The sequence below is a fragment of the Salmo salar genome, chromosome 12, assembly GCF_965601325.2.
Source record: "Salmo salar chromosome 12, fSalSal1, whole genome shotgun sequence".
Taxonomy (NCBI): domain Eukaryota; kingdom Metazoa; phylum Chordata; class Actinopteri; order Salmoniformes; family Salmonidae; genus Salmo; species Salmo salar.
The window spans coordinates 57,002,829-57,024,846 of record NC_138302.1 but is presented as its reverse complement, the minus strand read 5'-3'; the positions used below and the strand labels follow the sequence as shown (position 1 = coordinate 57,024,846).

At 40.5% G+C, this 22,018-nt stretch overlaps 1 protein-coding gene across 3 annotated transcripts in view; it reads right to left on the bottom strand.

The window, feature by feature from the left end:
* Nucleotides 1-202: 202 nt before the first annotated feature.
* LOC106565101 (uncharacterized) overlaps nucleotides 203-22,018 on the bottom strand; it is a 57,595-nt gene continuing 35,779 nt past the window's right edge. For 2 of the 3 annotated variants that reach the window (XM_014131825.3, XM_045691512.2), the window contains exons 5-11: nucleotides 21,268-21,438; nucleotides 20,022-20,211; nucleotides 18,631-19,542; nucleotides 14,174-14,370; nucleotides 12,128-12,174; nucleotides 11,566-11,628; nucleotides 203-10,135 (exon numbers count right to left, since the gene is read on the bottom strand). In XM_014131825.3, the coding sequence (XP_013987300.1) occupies nucleotides 11,574-11,628; nucleotides 12,128-12,174; nucleotides 14,174-14,370; nucleotides 18,631-19,542; nucleotides 20,022-20,211; nucleotides 21,268-21,438 (1,572 nt within the window). In that variant the 3' untranslated portion in view covers nucleotides 203-10,135; nucleotides 11,566-11,573. The remainder of the gene's footprint in view (nucleotides 10,136-11,565; nucleotides 11,629-12,127; nucleotides 12,175-14,173; nucleotides 14,371-18,630; nucleotides 19,543-20,021; nucleotides 20,212-21,267; nucleotides 21,439-22,018) is intronic. The other variant, XM_082959134.1, reaches the window with a different exon arrangement.

The window sequence follows — 22,018 nt, the reverse complement described above, 5'->3', positions numbered from 1 at the left end:
CGGATCAATCAGGTATTACCTTTAAATGTCGACTCAAGCTAGCTATAACGCAGATCTAGTGCGGATCAGATCGAAATTCGGCCTAAAACATGAGGGTCTACCTGTATAAAGCAAGGAATAATGGACCAATATAAACAGACCACCCCTCAACTTCAATTTACTGCAATTGTACATAAGAGTCCAAATATTTAACAGGTCCGTGTCAATCTTAACAATCATTTTTTATTATTATTACTATGATTTTATACAGAATTAAAGTAGTACATATATGATCCTGGGGCTTACCATTATATAATACTAATACATACATGACCTTGGGACTTACCATTATCTAATACATACATGATCCTGTGGTTTACCATTATCTAATACATTGTGTTGAATGATCCCATTTCTCAGAAATAAAGCATAATCTGATGGTGAAACACAAGCAATATTGAAATATTTCAGAATTTAGGTAACATACTGAAAATCGAATTGCAGTTTCTATTTAAGTGTCTAAGCCTAATGCTAGTAAAAGTTTCTCAACACAGTCATCAATTATCAGAACTTAAAATGTATTCCCTTACTTCACAAACAGAAGTATACAAACTGACAGAGAAGGTTATTTAAGCAATAAGGCATGAGAACCATTGGATTATTGTGAATAAACCACTGCTAAGGTTGGCTTGCTAATCAAACTCATAGCCAAACGCTATGCCACACCAACGGACAATATGTTTCTTCTCTGCAATGAGGCTGGATCTGAGTACCTCCTTGACGATTTCTAGAACGCAAACGCATTCTAACCGTTCTGATTTGTCCCAGAAACTGATGGGTTGGGCCAGAGCCAGAACACTTGGGTAAAGCAGCGTTTTGATACTCTGATTGGTTAGAGATGATCCAATCAGTGATGATATTGTTTTGTACAACACCCCTCATGTTGACGGCTCTACAAACAACTTCAACTATGGCAATAAATGTTGATTTGATTTCTATTGCAACATTGTTGCACAGATTGGAGAGGCAGACAGCAAGGCTTATACAAACCCCCGCTTGTGAAAATCAAATGAAAGGCTAGAAGTAATAGGAAATGTTTTTTAGTGGAGATAAGTTTATGAATTGCCTGGCTGGGCTGTGGGACAGTGGATGCACAGTGATAATTAAAATGTTTAATAATTCAAATTAATAATCGTGAATAACGCATATCAACCAATCAGCATCCAATATCCAAATTACCCATTTTATAACATACACTTTCATTGGCATCAGCGCTAGGGTTAAACATTTTACAAATGTTCCACCCAGAGAATAAATTAATTTTCTTCCGGACAACCCGGTATTTCCCACCAAAACCGGAAGGGTCATTCAAAAGAATTATAATGCATATAAATAGGCCTGTGTCTGGATTTGATTAGAGCTTTGATCGAAAATTCAAGCCTGATGCTACCTGAGGCTGATGAGCCATACATGAAATACATTTTATGAGCCCTACAATAAAGACATTTAATGAGCCCAAGCCCAAAAGAGCCCAAATGATTGTGGCGTTATCCAATACATGATCTATATATGATCTAGGCTACTGCACATTACACACAACAGAACAGAACAATATAAAAGCCCATAGGTGTAGCTAGCTACATGCTCACTTGGGTAAATACAAGAAACTAGCTCCAGTAGGCTAATGTTTTTGAGTGTGAACTGTATTAATGTACTGCAGTGGTGGAAAAAGTACCCAATTGTCATACTTGAGAAAAAGTAAAGATACCTTAATGGAAAATGACTCAAGTGAAAGTCACCCAGTAAAATTCTACTTGATTAAAAGAGTCTAGGAGTATTTGGTTTTAAAACACTTAAGTATCAAAAATAAATGCACTTAACCCTTGTGTGGTTTTTGGATCTGAGGGACCCATTTTCATGTTGACTAACAGAAAAAATTATACAATTAATACTTTTTTCAACTTGAGACTCATTGGCCTTGACTCATTTTCTGTGAAGAACATGTAATATAACACATTTTCATTGAGTGCACACTGTGCACCTTCCTACACGTTTTTATTACATATGTGGTGTTCGGGTCCACTGGACCCAAGGGTAATAAAAGTGTGGAAAAGTGTGTGTATAGCTGAAAACAAGTCAAAATGAAACAAAAAGGTTTGCTGTGTGTCTTCACTCTGTCTTCCTCCTCCCTGGGCCTTCTGTTTCAACATAGCACCAATAACCTGTCTGTCTCCTGCTTTTCTCACACTCTTTACCCTTTGTAGTGTGTGAAACTACACAATATCTTGCGCGAACCTGCACAATGTTATTTCGATACTTTATTTCGATACATTGTAAAAAATTCAGTATTTTCCCACACTCTACCCCAGCCAGGTGCAAAATGTGTGGCTCCTTACCACAATCAATCAATTTGGCAAAAATAATCTCTGCTCAGAGGGCCTTAGAAAGAGAGAGAAGCTAGTGTGGAAGGAGCATCTTCCACTTTGGAAGATGAAGAATTTTCCCAAATATGAGGATCAGGAGGATAAGATTGACCCTTAGCCAGCCCCAGGACCAGCCCATCAGCAACCAGCTCATCAGCAGCCTGCACGAGGAGAAATATGGATGTCCAAAAATTGTGAAATTGAATAGTCTTCTGGCCCATGGAATGAGCCACCCGGCATGGCTGCCAATGTGATAAGAAGGATACCAGGGCCAACGCTGATGGTGGTTACTCATGTGCAGGACATAAAGTCTAATTTTGAACTGTTCATCCCAGACACCATCCAGAAAATCATTCTGGACTGCACTAATTTGGAGGGAAGGCGTGTTTTTGGAGAGAGATGGAAGGAGATTGACCAAACTCATTTAAATGCATACTTTGGGATTCTTATCCTTGCTGGTGTGTTCAGATCCAATGGGGAATCCACAGATTCCCTGTGGGATGCAGAAACTGGCAGAGAACCTTTCAGTGCAATAATGTCTCTGGAAAACTTCCACATTATTTCCAGGATTATCTGCATCGATAACCGAGACACCAGACCCGCTCGGCGGCAGAGAGACAAGCTAGCTGCAATCAGGTCAGTGTGGGACAAGTCGGTGGAACAGCCTCCCCTGTTTTACAACCCTGGGCTCGGAACTTGCAAGTGTATACGGGGAAGCCAGATGAAGGAGCCCCTGAGAAAAACCAAGGGATGCGGGTTGTCCTCGACAAGACACAGGGACTCGATGGCCACAACATCACATGAAATAACTTTTACTTCACACAACCCGGGGCAGGACCTCCTCAAGAGGAAGCTGATGATGGTAGGAACAGTATAAAAAAAACAAGTCAAAGTTCCCACTTCAGCTGTTGAATACACGGAACAGGCCTATCAATTCCTCTAAGTTTGTGTTCACGACCAGCACGTCCTTAGTGTCCCACGTGCCAAAGAAAGGCAAAAAATGTGGTCCTCATGAGTACGCTGCGTAAGGATGGGAGAATCTCTGGCCAGGAACATTAACAGAAATCATAAGGGATTTCAATGCTACAAAAGGAGGGGAGGACAACTTATACAAGCTGGTGACTGGCTACAGCTGCAAAAGAAGAACCCTACGCTGGCCACTTGTCATATTCTTCAACATCTTGGACATCTCGCCCTACAACGCGTTTGTCATCTGGATGGCGTTGAACCCAGATTTTAACAGAGGGAAGCTCCGGTGGAGACGGCTCTTTCTCGAGAAGCTGGTCAAGGCATTGGTAAGACCACAAATCCAGAGGAGGCAACATATCCCAAGGACCCCAGCTTCTGCAGCCATCGTGAGGAGGATTCAGGAGGAGGATGCTGGTGCCCAATCCGCCCAATCCACAGAACCAACAACTCCAATACCGGAAGTAAGTGTGAGTGATGTTGCATTTGTGTGTGTCTGACTCTCCTACCTTGGCCTGCTGTAACTATATATATGTGAGTGAGTGAGTGAGTGAGTGAGTGAGTGAGTGAGTGAGTGAGTGAGTGAGTGAGTGAGTGAGTGAGTGAGTGAGTGAGTGAGTGAGTGAGTGAGTGAGTGAGTGAGTGAGTGAGTGAGTAAGATGTTAGTAATATTCCTGAACTAAGTGTTTTCATCACTCTAGATTGCAGCCTGTAGCAACAAGAAGAAGCGTTGCGATGTGTGTGGACCCAAGAAGGACAGGAAGACACAGTACACATGCATCATGTGTAAGAAATACATTTTCAACACACACAGTAAAACTCTGTCTCTCATGTGATGTGTAGACCGTCCATAATTTGTGTTCAATGGGGCTCATTTATAATTTCCATAAAATACTGATTGTAAAATTTGTCCTTTCAATTTGTTCAGTTCAAAGCAATAAACATCAATAGTGATGAAAACCTTGTTTCATTTATATTTGTTCAAGATAAACATGATTTATTCCACCAATATCTTGATTATAATTGATTGTTGTTTACAAAAATCACATTTTATAAAAAAATTCAAAAATATCAGATGTAAATGGTAAAAAAAATTAACCACGTATAATATCTATATTGCTTGTAATTGATATGAGTCAACATCAAAGTATTAGGTATTTTTACGTAAATTGTTATGGCTGTATTGTTTTAAAAACCCAATAATGTTGTGGGTTCATCAGACCTGCGAACATTGGGTGAATAACAAAAACATAAACTCCACACAAGGGTAAAGTGAAGAGATATACTGAAACTGAAGAGCTATAGCTAGGTAATGACTTCCTTTTCCACGTGGAAAAAAAAGGTGGACCGAGATCTGCTACGTCAGCTAGCTAGCTTGGATTTTCTACAAGGAATCTGCCTCCCGAAAAAAGATTCTTCCAGGTGGGTGCTTATTTATGAAACCCTCTTAGGCCTCACTCCGCCCTATCTGAGATACCTACTGCAGCCCTCATCCTCCACATACAACACCCGTTCTCCCAGTCACATTCTGTTAAAGGTCCCTCAAGCACACATATCCCTGCATCGCTCCTCTTTTCAATTCGCTGCAACTAGCGACTGGAACGAGCTGCATAAAACACTCAAACTGGACAGTTTTATCAACATCTCTTCATTCAAAGACTCAATGATGGACACTCTTACTGACAGTTGTGGCTGCTTCACCTGATGTATTGTTATCTCTACCTTCTTGCCATTTCTGCTGTTGTCTTTGCCCAATAATGTTTGTACCATGTTTTGTGCTGCTGCCATGACATGTTGTTGTCAGGTTGTGTTACTACTATGCTGTGTTGTCATGTGTTGCTGCCATTCTATGTTGTTGTCTTAGGTCTCTCTTTATGTAGTGTTGTGGTGTCTCTCTTCTCGTAATGTGTGTTTTGTCCTATATTTTTATTTTATTTTTTATTTTTAATCCCAGCACCCGTCCCCGCAGGAGGCCTTTTGCCTTTTGGTCGGCCATCATTGTAAATAAGACTTTGTTCTTAACTGACTTGCCTAGTTAAATAATATAAAATTAAAATAAAAAGTGTCAAAATAAAAGTAAAAGGATGAATCATTTCAAATTCCTAATATTAAGCAAACCAGATTGCACTGAATGTCTTGTTTTATTTGGGGGGGGGGGGATAGCCAGGGGCACACTCCAACACTGAGTCCGCCAGATTAGAAGCAGTAGGGATGACCAGGGATGTTCTCTTGATAAGTGTATGAATTGGGTCATTTTCTGTCCTGTTAAGCATAAAAAATATAAATGAGTACTTTTGGGTGTCAGGGAAATTGTATGTAGTGAAGTAAAAGTAACATTTGTCAAAAATATAAATAGTAAAGTAAAGTACAGATACTCCAAAAAACGACTTAAGAACTAACTTAAGTACTTTACACCACTGCTGTACTGCATTGTATTATACTGTGTTAAATAGACTGGAATTACGCACATTGTTCAAACCATGATATCAAATCAAATCAAATGTATTTATATAGCCCTTCTTACATCAGCTGATATCTCAAAGTGCTGTACAGAAACCCAGCCTAAAACCCCAAACAGCAAGCAATGCAGGTGTAGATGCACGGTGGCTAGGAAAAACTCCCTAGAAAGGCCAAAACCTAGGAAGAAACCTAGAGAGGAACCAGGCTATGAGGGGTGGCCAGTCCTCTTCTGGCTGTGCCAGGTGGAGATTATAACAGAACATGGCCAAGATTTTCAAAAGTTCATAAATGACCAGCATGGTCAAATAATAATAATCACAGTTGTCGAGGGTGCAACACGTCAGCACCCGATAAAGCAGGGAGAGAACATTTGATTCTGGTGCTGCACATGCAGCCTACAAAGTTACAAGTATAGGCTAGTGGATCTGATTTTAATTTTGAAATATAGGACTAGAATTAGATGCAGAAGGATTTCACTTCTCTTCATGACGATTGAATGGTTATGGATCTAAATAAGTAACTGCTATAGCCTACCGCCATCGCATGTTCGCCCTTTTTTCAAACTACCCATGAGTTATATTGGCTGCTGTTTTTAACATTCAGCAAACAAGAGCTTGCGTCCCTCTTCGAATAGTCTATTGGTATAAGAAATGAAGAAAAAAATATGTGCAGCAAGCTATTCTAGTCTAGCTTTTCCTGCATTTGACTTCAAGAGCTAAAGAGTGGTTTTAAGGATAGAGGCCAGCGGAGCACAGGTGTGTGGGTATTGCGGAAGAGACAGAGGCTATACGTTTATTATGCATAACCCATAATTAATTAGCTAAATATAAGGCTAATACTGCATTGAATTTATTACCTGTCAGAGGTAGGCTAGGAAATCTATTTAAAGGGGTATATATCAATGTAGAACAGGATTATCTATTTTGGATGCAATTTGAATGGAATTGTTAGAGTAAGACTGTGAGAGAGCGCTTGCGTGTGTACTGATTTAAAGCAATGATAGAGTGACAGGTTGTTTTAAAACTCTGCAGGTGCAATTCAAAAAATATATAATCTTTACAATTAAAAAATAAGGTGTCCCCTAAAGCCAGATGGAGATGGGTAAATTAGATGCGGAATCGGTCTTATATATTACTCTAGCATAGACTATGCTGCAGCAAATGTAGGCCTACCTGTCACAAGACAAAAAGTTACCATGAGGAGATGATAGGTCTACATGCATTGGGAACTGCACTCCATACTAAGATGGGTTGTCTGTTCTCACCCTGAGTGTTGATAATTCATCATGCTGAGGCCGTAGAGAAGCCAGATTTAGACATCACATATCATTTAACAAGGGGCGTAACTTTCACTGTGGACGGGGGGACATGTCATCCCCCACATTCTGAAATGGCATTATTGTCCTCCCCAGTTTTATCATTGGAATGTGATACAAAACGAGACAACGGTGTGCTTTAGGACCATGTGGATGTCCCCGAGCGGTCGGGTAGGCTGTTTGGAGTGTTTATCAGACTGGATTAAAAAAAAAAGAATTTCTAAAACCAAAGTTGCGACACTGAATTTAACAGTTCCATTTCACACCACGCTGTTCATATGAATAATTTATTATAATTTACCGGTTTCTCACAGTTATTCATCCTGGGAAAAGGGAGTGGTTTTGGGATGTAAATCTCGGTAACTGGGCTCCCGCCATTCAACCCTAATCAGAGCATCATGGCATGAGAGACGGGTTGAAACCTTATCTTCAACGTTTGTGAACTGGACCTCCACTTAAGATGGCAATCAAACTGGATCCGGTTTTGACGGGGATTCCCCTGAGGGAAAGAGGCTAGCGCGAGGGATGACCGGGTAAAATTAACATATTTGGACCGCAGCCCTGGTATCACTTTGGCTCAAGAGCCCAACTCCTTTCAACAATGTCATGAGACTCGTTCAGTCACATGGGAACACTTCATTGAGTTTAATGTTGACTTGCACTGTTGTGCAAATGACTACTATCCTCACTGGGAGACATGTGCAGGTCAAAACACAGATGTCATTGTAATAAAGAAGGGGGTGCTTCCCCTCTAGAACTCTGTGGAACCATTTCATGTGTCTGAAGGTACAAATCCGCCTTCCTGGCGGGCCGGAGAGCAAATCAAGTGCACTATAGGCCTACCGCTGGCCAATCGGATTGCTCCGATTTCTCTGCAGTAATGTAGCAGGCATTAAAAAAAAGCTACAGCAAAGTTGATACTGTGAGATTTCCAAACTTTTAAAACCATGACTAGAGAGAGACTGTCAATGAATACTGTAAGGAGCTGCTGTTTTTATGAGCCAGTTCATGTTACGGAGGCGGAGGCTCAACACCTTTCTTTGGCGCTCCCTATTTTGATTTCTAGACAAACAAGCCTTTATCTGATCGTCCCTGTTTTCATTTTGCTCCGCTTTTTGGGTTGGTTCCTCTTTACGTTTGCTGTGTATTTTCTTTGGTTTTTGCTTCTTCTTGGGCTAATTTAGTGGGCGCTCATTGTGGGTGTATTTTAGGTCACAGTAGTCAACTTTCTGTGGACACCCTCATGTCCACAGTGTCTTTCCAAACCCCTCCAAAAACCTCACTTGTTTTGTTTGGTTGTTGTCAGTGACTGTAACTTCCCCTTTCTGTTTCAGCGACCATTTTTTATTTTCTTGCTGGGGAATTTAACACTTGCACTACAACCAATACTGGAGCTCTAATGAATGAGTAGGGAAGTGTATCGATAAGCTTGTTTTGTTATTATTAGCGGCTTTGGTCTCTTTTTAATATCAAGGAATATTTCACTTTCTCTGTTCATAGAAAAGGGAGAGCGGAGGGACGTTGAGAGGCGGACCCTCAGTCTGCAGCTCTCCCTCCACTGAGACTGACCATCAGATGCAGGCACCATCAGCCCAGTAAAATAAAAAGATGTATTACCTGGTGTGATCATGTTGCCTACCTCAAATATTGAAATATCATTTTTTTAAATGGTCTGAACAACAATTAATTGGCAAGGCAATTCAAGCAAAGACAATATGCAGTGATAATGTATTGGCCCTATAGCCTACTACACAAACCTTACTGCGACAGTACTGTTTTTAATAGGTTGATGTTGCATAGGCTTACATTTTTTAAGTTATGTTGAAAATAATCCAAGCAGTAGATCTCTGCTTGCATTTTGACAAAGTGATCTTGACTCAAAAGGTTGGTGACCACTGGTGTACAATAATTACTGACAAATTCCCTCAAACCTTTTTCACAATTAAAGGGGAAGTAGGCCGATATTGTCTAACTTTGATAGCGTAAGATTAGGTATCCTATAGTCTAAAACATTTCAAGCAATAATAAACAAGGATGTTTAAACCTCCGCTGTTGAAAATCAAATGATAGGCTAGAAGTAAAGGGAAATAATGTGTAGATGCTTTTTTTTACTGTGATATAAAGTTTATGAATTGCCTGGCTAAGCTGTGGGACAGCGGATGCACAATGATAATTAAAATGGAATTGGCATTTGTTGTGTATTATTGTGAATAACTAACTCTTATCAACCAATCAGCATCCAGTATCCAAATTACCCGTTTTATAACACAATTTCATTGGCATCATGGCATGAGAGACAGGTTGAAATCCTTATCTTCATTTGGTAGGGATAAAACAAGAGAATATCAGAAGTCAAATGAATCTAGTATGCTGCATGGCATGTAGGGAGTACACTCAAAACAAATAACTATGGGTGTTCTGTTTGTATTTAATCTGTTTGTATTTAATCTATTGATCCCCAAAAATACATCCTCTGTCCACTTGAGGTGATGACACCTTGTATTGCTTTGGCTCATGGGCCCAACTCCATTGAACAATGTCATGAGACTCTTTCAGTCACATGGAAAGACTTCCTTTAGTTTAATATTGACTTGCACTGTTGCGCTGATGGCTACTAGGTCAAAACTTGGAGGAATGTTTGGTCCATTCTATTTCATGGAAGATCAAAGCTGTGTGTGTGGTGTGCATGAAACTGTCCAAACAGTCTTTGAGAGGCAAGTTAACGTTGTGTGTAACAGATATATTCACTCAAACCTTTTTGACAGAAAAAAGGGAAGCATGCAGATATTGGAGAGCATAAGATTCTCTGTTAAATATTTCAAGCAATATAAACTTAATTTGTATAAAAATAGGTGCCTTTAGACATTTTTTTATATTTATATACATTAATGGAAAACTTTCACAAGAGGGAAATAGTTGCCAAATTTCCATGTCTTCTCTTGTTTGATGAATTGCGTGGTTGTTGATCTCTTACCGGAAGGTAAAACCAATCCTACAGAGAGAGAGAGAGAGAGAGAGTGAGAGATGTTACTCAGAGTAAAATTAATTGAGTTTAAATAAAAACATTATGGTTAACTGAACGTTGCAACACATTATCTTTTCCATTCAAAAAATGTAAACATGTACAGTACTTTAATTACATTTTACTCAGTAGAAATACAATTACTGAAAAATACTCAAAAGTACAAGTTCTCGGAAAATCTACTAAATTACAGCAACAAGGGTAGTTGTAATTAGTTACTTTACACCTCTGGTTATGGGCTATCATGTGACATTACCTAGATTTTAACCTTTTATTATAAGCAGTGTGTAGAAAAGAGAATTACAACAAAAAGGAAATTAAATGTCTGAGGTTGATGCTGGACCAATTGACGCAAAGAAAAGGGACAGTTGGTTGACAAAGCTTTAAATAAAAGTTAGAATCCAGGTCATGTGACATCATTGTCCTAAACACAGGTCCCTAGTCATAGTATTACACTGTTTCTCTCCGATCTCAATAGGGGTCCAGTCAATCCAAAATATGGGGCCACAATCCCAGATACCCTTCTTGAGTAATTGAGACACATAAATACCATTTGAAATGAAAGACTCAAAACAAAACCAAGGGTTCAAGATTGTATTTCCACATTTTTTTTCACATTTGTGTTTTTTCATCAGAAATAATTGCTTATGTGAAATCCATGTGTGTGTAAAACATAACTGTTCTCATTTTTTTTTATTAATAGATTTTAGATTGTTTAGCTGGAATGGAATGTTCGTATCCTGTGTATTTGACTGTGATAGTGGTAGTCTGCCCTATCTATCTTAAGATCATTGCACTTACTGTAGTCACTCTGGATAACAGCATATGCTAAATGACTAAAATCGAGAGGTTCTATCTGCGTTTGTGTCCAAATTTAGCTATTGACATTGCCTTGTTCTGTTTAATGTTCTCTATTTATATAATACTCTAAATACCCCAATTCATGTTGTTAAGTTCAAAATAAACATTTCTAGCACCATTCAAACCAATATGGGTTCAGAACTTTAAAGCCAATTATCTCAGAATCATCTTTTTGCAGATGGAACCGTATAGTCCCAAAATCTCAAAATGTAAAATGTAAATGTTTTACATACAGATCTCATTTTTCTGTATTGAATATTTGTTTTACACCCTTTTTATTAAGTATCATTTGTGGATTTATCAACATTTTTATATTTTGTTACATTTGACTGTGGCGGATAGCATTTAGCAAAAAACATTATTATTTGTCTCTCTGAAATGAAACCATCAAACAATAAAACCTAATTTACCAATATTTATGAAAATTGATATATAGCGTTTTGGAATGAAACTCTTCAGATCTTCTCTAATGACATCCATAAAACATTTTGCATTTCACTCTCACTGAAGAAGTGTGAAGGAAGGGTAGTGGCTCTTACCAGCTCTCTCACTCCTTGGCTTTACAATATTGTAGCTCAACGTCCTCGATGCTGCTGCATGCTCTGTGGAACATATTACACGGGTTAGGTTTCAGTGCAGACTAGTCAATGGCATTGTGAGGGTGAGGTATCATATTCATTATGTAAATATAGGCTACCTAAGTTGCAACAGACCATTTCTGCAGTTTTACCCTAATCAATTATCTGGAACAATACATTTATTGATCTGGACATAGGGATGGACACCAGGTTCACTAGGATAACACTGAACATACCAATAAATGCTGCTGTCTAACATTTCTATAGTCTATAATGTAGGTTTCCAGATAACTTTAGAGGAAATTATAAGTTGCAAATGATCTTGAGCCAAAACAATGAGTTCATCACCTGACAATTTCTGTAGCTGTAGCACACCAATGCCATAATGTTTGTGTTGAGGTTGTTGTTGCCTAGCAATAGTGCCGCGTTGATTAGTGTAAATAGTCTTCAAAGGACTCCACTGTTCATTACGTTTTCTGTTTTTACCACCATGACATTTAAGGATATAATTAAATAAATGTACCTCTGGTTTTCAATTATGCTGGTACTGTGGAGAAGGGCTTGGAGTCTCTGGAAGAAGAAAAATGTAATTCGATTTTCATTTAGGAATTAGAGAGGGAAGGGTTAGCATGGTTTTCCCCCACTGTTAGAGGTAGATGTAAACTACCACTGAACAAAAATATAAACGCAACATGTAAAGTGTTGGTCCCATGTTTCATGAGCTGAAATAAAAGATCCCAGAAATGTTCCATTCGCACATAAAGCTTATTTCTCTCACATTTTGTGCACAAATTTGTTTATATCCCTGTTATTGAGCATTTCTCCTTTGGCAAGATAGGTGATAGGTGTGGCATATCAGGAATATGATTCTGCACCTTGTGCTGGGGACAAAAAAAGACCACTCTAAATTGTGCAGTTTTGTCAAACAACACAATGCCACAGATGACTCACGTTTTGAGGGAGTGTGCAATTGGCAAGCTGACTGCAGGAATGTCCGCCAGAGCTGTTGCCAGATCATTTAATGTTAATTTTTCTACCATAAGCCGCCTCCAACGCTGTTTTAGAGAATTTGGCAGTACGTACAACCAGCCTCACAATTGCAGACCACGTGTATGGTGAAGTGTGGGCAATTAGTTTGCTGATGTCAACATTGTGAACAGAGAGCCCCATGGTGGCAGCGGGGTTATGGTATGAGCAGGCATAAGGTACGGACAACAAACACAATTGTATGTTATCAATGGCAGGGAATTCTTTGAAGACAGTGCAAAACGTGTCAATTACCACGTCATTTTGAAATACCAAAAGAATACCATCTGACACAGCATTACAGAATGAACTGTTACTGAAATCGATTCAGGCTGTTTTTAGTGTTTCATCAAATTTGCATTAAGCACTAACCCAGCAAAGATGTCCAGATTAACACAATGCGGTCTAAAATATTGGCCTCAAGCAGGCTGCCCACATTCGCCGATGTGCCTTTCCTCATCGACTCCACATTGGCCCCCAAGGCATTGCCCCAGTGTGTCTCAGTGTGGGCAGCCCATATCTTGTGAGGGCAGCCCTCACTTTGCTTGAAATAATCTCATCTTTTCCCAGCAAACAATGCCCACATTGGCACAATGTGGGCCCAATGAGGGTTAAAACATTAGACCCATGTAAACTGCCCATATTGTGCCAATGCACCTTTGCTCATCGGTTTCACATTGGCACCAAGGTAGTTGGCTCCAAGGGCAGCCCTCACTTGCCTGAAAATAAGCCCACCCTTACGAAGCAGGACGTGCAGGTCCTGGGCTGGTGTGGTTACACGTGGTCTGCGGTTGTGAGGTCGGTTGGATGTACTGCCAATGACGTTTGGTTTATGGTATGGGTAGGCATAAACTATGGACCATGAACACAAATGCATTTTATCGATGCCAGTTTGTATGCACAAAGATACAGTGATGAGATCCTGAGGCTCATTGTCTTGCCATTCATCCCCGACAACACCTCATGTTTTTGCATGATAATGCACGGCCCCATGTTGCAAAGGTCTGTACACAATTCCTGGAAGATGAAAATGTCCCAGTCCATGGCCTGCATACTCACCAGACATGTCACCCATTGAGCATGTTTGGGATGCTCTGGATTGACGTGTACGACAGAGTGTTCCAGTTCCCGCCAATATCCAACAATTTCGCACAGCTATTGAAGAGGAGTGGGACAACATTCCACAGGCCACACACAATCAGCTTTATGCGAAGGATATGTGTCGCGCTGCATGATGACAATGGTGGTCACACCAGATACTGACTGGTTTTCTTATCTACGCCCTTACTTTTTTTTTTAATATCTGTGACCAACAAATGCATATCTGTATTCCCATCATGTGAAATCCATATATTAGGGCCTAATGAATTGATTTCAATTGACTGATTTCCTTATATGAACTGTAACTCAGTAAAACCTTTTAAATTGTTGCATGTTGCGTTTATATTTTTGTTCAGTATAGTTATCTCACAGCTTGTTGGCACAGTGGGTGACAGCTTAGGTGGGCACTACCATTGCTTGTTCAGTGGGTGATCCATCTTACCTTCTTCTCACTGAGACAGAATAGGGTTATGATCAGGATTGGTCCGCCACACACTGCTGCAATGATAAAGGCTGTCTGGTAGGAGATGCTTGAATCGGAATGACCAGTTTTCCCATGCCGGAATTCCTTCACTGAGCCTTCACTGGACCTTTCTGAAATAGGAGCATCGTCCACATCTGTCCTCTCTGACACGATATCTGAGGGAGAATGAGGAAGAACATGAGCCATTGTTTGGAGACTGAATCTTTATTCAAAGCTCAAGGGCAATTATTTGATGGTACAAAGTGCAGTGGGGAATCATGAGTGCCTTCTAAACTAAAATGGTGTCATTTATATATCATCTTTACAATGCTTTTAATGATCTTCTGATTTCATCTCTTCAGTTTGTGTTGGAAAGAGAAGGGTTAGTACTGAAGAGAAAAAAATATCCAATCACAATTTTCTTTGGTGGTCTCTGCGTAGAAACAATATAGCTAGCTCAGCCAGACATTGGCTTGACCTTCAGAAGCTGGACAGAAGGCCTTTGCCTTCTAAACCCAGAGGTGCAACATCGCGAGCGAAACCAACCAAAGGCCGGGGTTTGGGCTTTGATAAGTCAATGATAGATGTGAAAAATGATGCTTAGTTGCACATTTTATCAATCTAAAGGCACAACCTAGATTCGAGTCAATGTCTTAAGTAGTTTGAAACATGTTATTACTCCAACCTCATGAAAGCGAAAAACTGACACGTTTTCATTTTCATGCAAAACAACTTCATATCGAAGGAGTGCCTTTGCACATGGCAGTTTGGTGAGAGACGACCTTAGTAGAAGTGTTTCTAGTACGCATGAGCTTTGCTAGCCAACATCACCATAACACTGTCTAGAAGTGTGATTGGAGATACTATTGTAGAAGCAGTTTTAGCTTCATACTGTACTGTCTTTGACTCAACTGTATTAGAGGAGAATCTTGGAGTGACAGTGGAGTGAACCAATCACATTTTGACTTGCAATGGGTGGGACAGTTTAAAAAAAGGGACGTGTCTAGGCCTTCTTAAAGGCTTAGACAGGTCACTACTGAGAGCGCAAGAGAAAATAATCTGTGGCGCAAGCAGCAGTTTTCTCATGCTAATACTAGTAACGTTAGTTAGCTTGTGTTGTAGTAGAGCGACAATGGCGACAGCAGCTGCAGCAGTTGTTATCAACTTCAAGGTGGATGTCACTCATTTGTTAGCAACACCCTTTTCAAGATTAACTTTCACACTCTTTCAAACTTCATTTGCAAATGATCATCATCTGGTGAGTGGCACAGTTTTTTTTTGTTGCAACTCAATTGCTATTAGTTATCTCTTTGAAAGCAATGAAACATTGCTGAACATGAACTTCCGATCACTGGTTAGGGAGTGAACAATACATGGAGAAAATCTGATGTGAAATGAAAATGGAGGGCCCTCCCTGAATGCTTGAAAAAAAACTAGTGACCCTCCCCTATACCCCAAATAATAATGAAAACAAAGTGAATAGCAGAGAACATTTTTACCTTTTACCCTCACTTTTTGGACAGACCAGAGCCTTAGATATGCAGTTTTAGAAACTGTTCTTCGTTCTCTAAGCATTTTATGGCAACACAGGAATGTTGACGTGCACAGGGCTGCGGGCCAGAAGGTTGTGGGTTCGCAGACCACCGTGAACAAGAGTAGAGGTGGAAAGATCTCCTTTATAGTAAAAGCATTGCATGAATCTATCATCGTATTTGCAGGTCTGAGAAAAAAAATGCCTTTTATAAAAATGTCATGCAATTCTAGGTCATTTTACATATTAGCTGACACACAAATTACAAAAATTACAGGCTAAGTATGGACAGATACAGGCCTGTGTCATGACTTCTACCGAAGTCGGTCCCTCTCTCCTTGTTCGGGCAGCGTTCGGCGGTCGACGTCACCGGCCTTCTAGCCATCGCCGATCCACTTCTCATTTTCCATTTGTTTTGTCCTTGTCTTACACACCTGGTTTCAATTCCCCAATTACTTGTTCATTATTTATTAACACTCTGTTCCCCCATGTTTGTTTGTGAGTGATTGTTTATCTGTTCATGAATGCGCACCTTAGGCTGGTTACGCTGGGTTATGTTAAACCCTTATTTGTATTTCGTGTTAGTTTGTGCCGTGTGCTTTTGGGTCGCCGTTTTGCTACCAACTATCTGCTCTCCTGCGCCTGACTTCGTTCAGCCCTTCACGCATACCATTACAGCTTGTGTGTTCATCTTATCATATTTCTCCAATGCCAAATCAGTGTGTCTTGTTTACAACGAAACTGCCCCTGTTTACAAATATTATATCTGAGACGTTATTAGGAATACGAGCATGGTACTTTCAAAAGTTAGGCCTGCTTTCCACCTCAGACAGAGTAGGTTCAAGTTTCAGCACCATAATGTAAGAATCTGGCTTATTGTGAGGTAAATAAATCTGATTGATACATAATGGGCAATAAATGCTGTATTTTGTTTTTCATCAAATCAATTATAGTAGTAGCAAGCTATCAAAGTTGACCTCTAGTCTTCTTTATCTTTGCGCTCTCCGTCTCAAACTGAACAGAACATAGGCTATAGGCTAGTCCGTCTGCAAGATGGTGCATATTTGGATAAATCCTATTTTCTGAAGAAACCTTTGACTTTCCTCCTGAACTGCCACTGTAGCCTTAAACAGCACAGCCATTGGTTAAGCAACACACAAAAACATTGTTGATCAGCAAGAGCAGAGCAGGCCGGGGCTAAGGTTTAGAATATCCATTGCGGTGTGTAATGCAGACTAATTATATTTACACCATTCCAGCAGCTATTTTAGAAATATGAACTTATCCGAGCATGCACTTCATAGCCTATATATAGGCTATGGATCATTTGATTGAGACCACAATTTTGAAATTGATATTGCGCGCCCAGCGGAGAATCAGAAATGAGGGGCGGTATCGGGCACACATCGTTATGTATATCCTATCAAGAAACTAGTTCTAAAACACTGAGAAATATTGAAATTTCATCAATTACAAATTACATGACCTCCCCTGGACTAGATTGAAAAAATACGAACTCCTCCCCTTGACTGAAATTGAAAAAGCATGACCCTCTCCCATTTTCCTCCAGGTAGTCATTCTGTAAATTTCAATCTGTCCCTTAGTGTGATGAACGTGATCAAATATATTTGCAATGGGAAGTAACAGGTCATTTTCATTTTGGAAAATAAATGGTTGTGTTTTTGTATTGTTATGATTTCATTGGGCCTAACATTATTTGATGCCGTGTGTGACTGCTGTCGCCTGTCTATCAGCCCTGTCTATGTGTTTGACCAAAATTGTCTCACCTTCAGCACCATGGAGTGCACAGGTAATAGGGTTGCTGTCCTTTCAGCACCACGAGCCTGTCACCTTTGATTTGATACCGTTGTTGTCGGTCTTGCTGATAGTGTGATAGTGCTTTTAAGCTACCATAGGTTGTGTAAACAGTGTGTTTTTTATTTTGCTGATTGCATTATTTTATGCTGTGTCACGTGTGACTATGCCGGTTATGTCTCTGTGTGTGCGGCAGCCCAAAGCGTGGCCAGGCATGTTTGATTCATTCATAATGGCATCAAAAATCATTACTCCTCCTTGGTCCGACTACAGAAGATATAATGACAGGCGCATTAAGTGATGCTATGTTTTCTGTGATTTCTTTAGATTTTTGCGTTTGATACAACATATTGGAAGATTATTGGTCCCACTGAAGGCGATATTTAAGAGGTATGGTATTTAAGAGTTTTCTAAATAAATTACATGGTGAAATGATAATAGCACAGCATTTGGTAGTATCAGGTAAGTATCAGGTTAACCATTCACCTACAAGTTCCTCGCCCCGTGGAAATCCCCATTGAAATCTGTCTGTTTAAGCTGGATATCAGTTTTTTGCATGGGCTGCATTTCAATCCACCGCATCCGCCCACATTGCCCTTCAGCATCTGCTGTGAAAGTTGGCCCGAGCTAGAGCTGTTCGTCAGACCATGAGAAATCCCAAAAATCAGTCTTCTCACAAAAACGTCTGTAGCCTTCGAACGGTTTGGTCCTACACACTAACCCGTCGGTGGAAAGTTGAAACTCCCATGAACACGATGGTGTTCTCCAGAAGGTTCTCTCATCTGAAGGTCCCCGGTACAAGATTTAAAAAATGAATGGAAGTACAATATACATGGAGACAGTTTAGTTCCTAAAATAAGGGGATAAATACATTTTTATATATATATATAGTTTCCTTGTCTTTTTTTATATCTCTCAAATTTAGGACAGACCCCCCTGCTTAGACAGGGCTTAGACTCTTGAGGGTTAATACCAGTGGAAACAGTGCAGTCAAATAAATTGCTAAGCAAATCTCTATGAAATTGAATGTGTGTAGTTTGAATCTGTAGGAGGACACAGAAAGTAGTTCAAACAGGGTGCTTTGCTTTACCTGTGCTGAAACCTTCCTTATAGGATGTCCTAGGATGGTTTGGCTCAGTCTTCGTGACTTGGTCGGGTGCCTCTGTAGTGGTGTGTAGTTTGTCTGGCTCCTCCACTGTCATCTTCAAACGTGGAGATGCTTCGGTTGTAGTGCTTTCAATCGGAGGGTTCGAGTCATGTAAATATCTCTCTGTGCCTGGGTATTTTTCTCTAGTGTCCTCTAGTTGAGGGGTCTCTGTTGAAACCCCATCCTGAAGTATTCCATAGTTCCTGGCGTCCAGCGACCTCTTGGCCAACACATAGGCAGTGCTCTCATCACTACTGGGGGTGATGCCAATCAACTTGTACAGGAAAGGGACTGGTGTGACCAGCTTGGCCCCAGCAACAGCGAAGGGACTGTGGGGTGAGCCTGCTGCTCCTCTCCCTGCTGGTCGGTCTGTGGAAGTCTCCCTTATCCTCTCAGTCTCGGGGTAGTAAAATGTCTCGTCATGGGAGCCAACGGTCCCCCGGAGAACCAGACTGGGAGGGGAAGACGGGGAAGGGTCGTTCGTGGCAGATGGGGTGTCAGCAACTACGTTGTAGAGTGCAGAATCTGACTCAGTTCCATTGGGTGAAGGTGGTCGAAAGTCCCAGTGTATATCCCCCTCTCTGCCCCCTCCAAGTGAACGTCCATCGGGGACAGTCTGCTGCAGCTCCCTGGGGAAGGGGGGTCTTACGGTACCAGAACTCACCAGGAACACCCGGGGCTCAGCGCCCTTGGTACCCAGGGATGGATGAGTCGGCCTGGGAGGCACAATCGAGGTGAATTGGGAGAGGGTGGGCTGTGGGGGACTGCTCCATACGCTGTGGGACACCGGGGAGACATCAGGGGTCACCGGACCCACTGTTGGACATGCACACTGGCGTTCAGGTTCAGATTCAGCTAGGGCAGAGGAGAGGGACATGTAACATGGGAATGGTGAGGATAAATATGTCTAAGAGAACAGTCTGAAAACAGCTTTGAGTAATCTTGGGTGGCAAAATGTTTTCTTCCGAAACAGCAAAGTAAACATACACAGAATCTCTTAATCATTTCTGCGAGCATTGCTGGCTTTTAAACATGAGACATTGTAGCGGTCTGTGTTTTAGAGATGTTCTGGTGTTAATTTAGGTATTGACTAGATTTTATATGGGATATAATGTTATTTTCCTCATAACATGCAAGCTAACACATCCAAATGAAAGATGATCCTTCATAAAATAAAATATACCACTACGGGGGACAAACAGCAATAACAATCAATAAAGTATGTGGTAGATATGGGAGACTGAAACCACCAGTAAAAATCTACAAAACGACTACCTACCTCATAGAATGGATATTAATAGATATTATAATTATTAGTTTATATTTCCTGCTACCTGCGGTGGGGGTGTGGAGGGCAGTGGTGGATTCTAGGTAATCCTCTGCGTACTCTTCTTCGCAGTTCCAGTCGACGGGCCCGTTGCTCTTGGTCATCAGGGTCATGTACATCTCAATGACCCCCCGGGCTTTCGTCAGAGCTTCTCTGGGCGAGGTGCTGTGCATTCTGACAAACTTCAATGGGGTGTTCTGTGACACGGATGACAGGAGAGCAGGAGAGAGGAGACGGAACCGGTCACATTCATTCCCTACCAACAATTCAAAACATCCTGAAACACTTTCAAGTGTTTTTTAATGGCACTTATTGAATAATACGTGATGCTTAATGAATGTTTCTAATTATGAAAACTCTGATCTCAGTGAAGGGAGTTGCCAGAGGAGCAGGCTATTGTAGATCATTATATACAGTATTCTCACAAAATGAAAGTGTCGTGTTTTGTAAAGATCTCTAAAACAAATTACTTTGCGGAAAGTAAAACTATTTCAAAATATTTGGTTTGATTGCAGGAAATCAACTAAGAATTTTTTCAATCAATCTCTCTGATTGGATCAAGCCATTTGTTTTGTATAGGGGTTAATTTAGTATTTGATCATGGATAAGACATTCACATTTAGCTAGCCAAAACTTCACAGTGAGGATGTTGGACAAGGGGTTCTCTTAATAAAGGAAAAATCAACCCCAAAATTATATTTTGGTATTTTTTTCCTTTGGTCGACTGTTGCATGTGAGCAGCAAAGATGATCCATTATACTGACAAGATAGTCGAGTGACCACTCTAATGGAAATACATTGACGGCAGGCGTGGGGAGGCGAGATTATGTGGGACCATTCTATCCAATGTTAGGGCAGATGAGCGTGTGAAAAACAGGCCCAACTCCTATATAAGGTAGTATTTTTTTAAGTTGCTGAAATGACACTTGCGTCCACTTATATCAGTGCATTCGATGCAACCTAAGCATTACATTTTGTTGTTGACCAAATTCAAAACTCATTGACCTCCATACAAAAATGCCTAAATTCATGGTTTTATTTTCTTGGACAGATTTTAGGTGGAGTAAACGCTCTCGCTTATCCTGTCAGCAGTCAAATTTTCAAGACAAAGGATTTTCAGGAAGCAAAGTGTCACTTGCCACCTCATCATGATGATGCATTTTGCATGATGCACCTCGGCACAATCCAAAACACCTTTGGAAGAGACTGTTCCTGGACTAGAGTAGCAAAGCTCATAAGTAAGTAGCACTCACCTCAATCTCCTCGTTAATTTCAGGTATGCAGTTTTGAGAGTAGAGGTCATATATGACCTTTTTCAGGAGTTTGACATAGCGCCCGTTGTCCGATTTCCTGACATACTTGAAGTGTGTGTTCAGAAGCTCCAGGATTTGTGGAAATGCTGCTTTGATGTAACAGACTTCACTCTGTGTTTCAAAGGAAAAAGAAACCTATCGTCACTGCATTTTTTAACACTGGTTTGTATTGAGCCTTGAAACTCCTTTCCAAAAGCAGACCAAGGTTAGGGCTTTTATTAATTTTTTACATTATATAGATGTGGAAATGGCTGGCAAAATGGCCTTTTTGATGTCACATCCAGGCCTGTACTTAATATATTTGTAGTCTTGGACCGAAAATATGCACCGTATTTGGAAAGTATTCAGACCCCTCCACATTTTGTTACATTACAGCCTTATTCTAAAACTGATTAAATCTTTATTTTCCCTCATCAATCTACACACAATACCCTATAATGACAAATCAAAAACAGATTTTTAGACATTTTTGCAAATGTATTACATTCTTTTAAGTGTTCAGACCCTTTACTCTGCACTTTGTTGAAGCATCTTTGGCAGCGATTACAGCCTTGAGTCTTCTTCGGCATGCCACTAAAAGATTGGCACACCTGCGTTGTCTTGGCTGTGTAGTTAGGGTCGATGTCCTGTTGGAAAGTGAACCTTCACCCCCAGCCTGAGGTCCTGAGCACTCTAGAGCAGGTTTTCATCA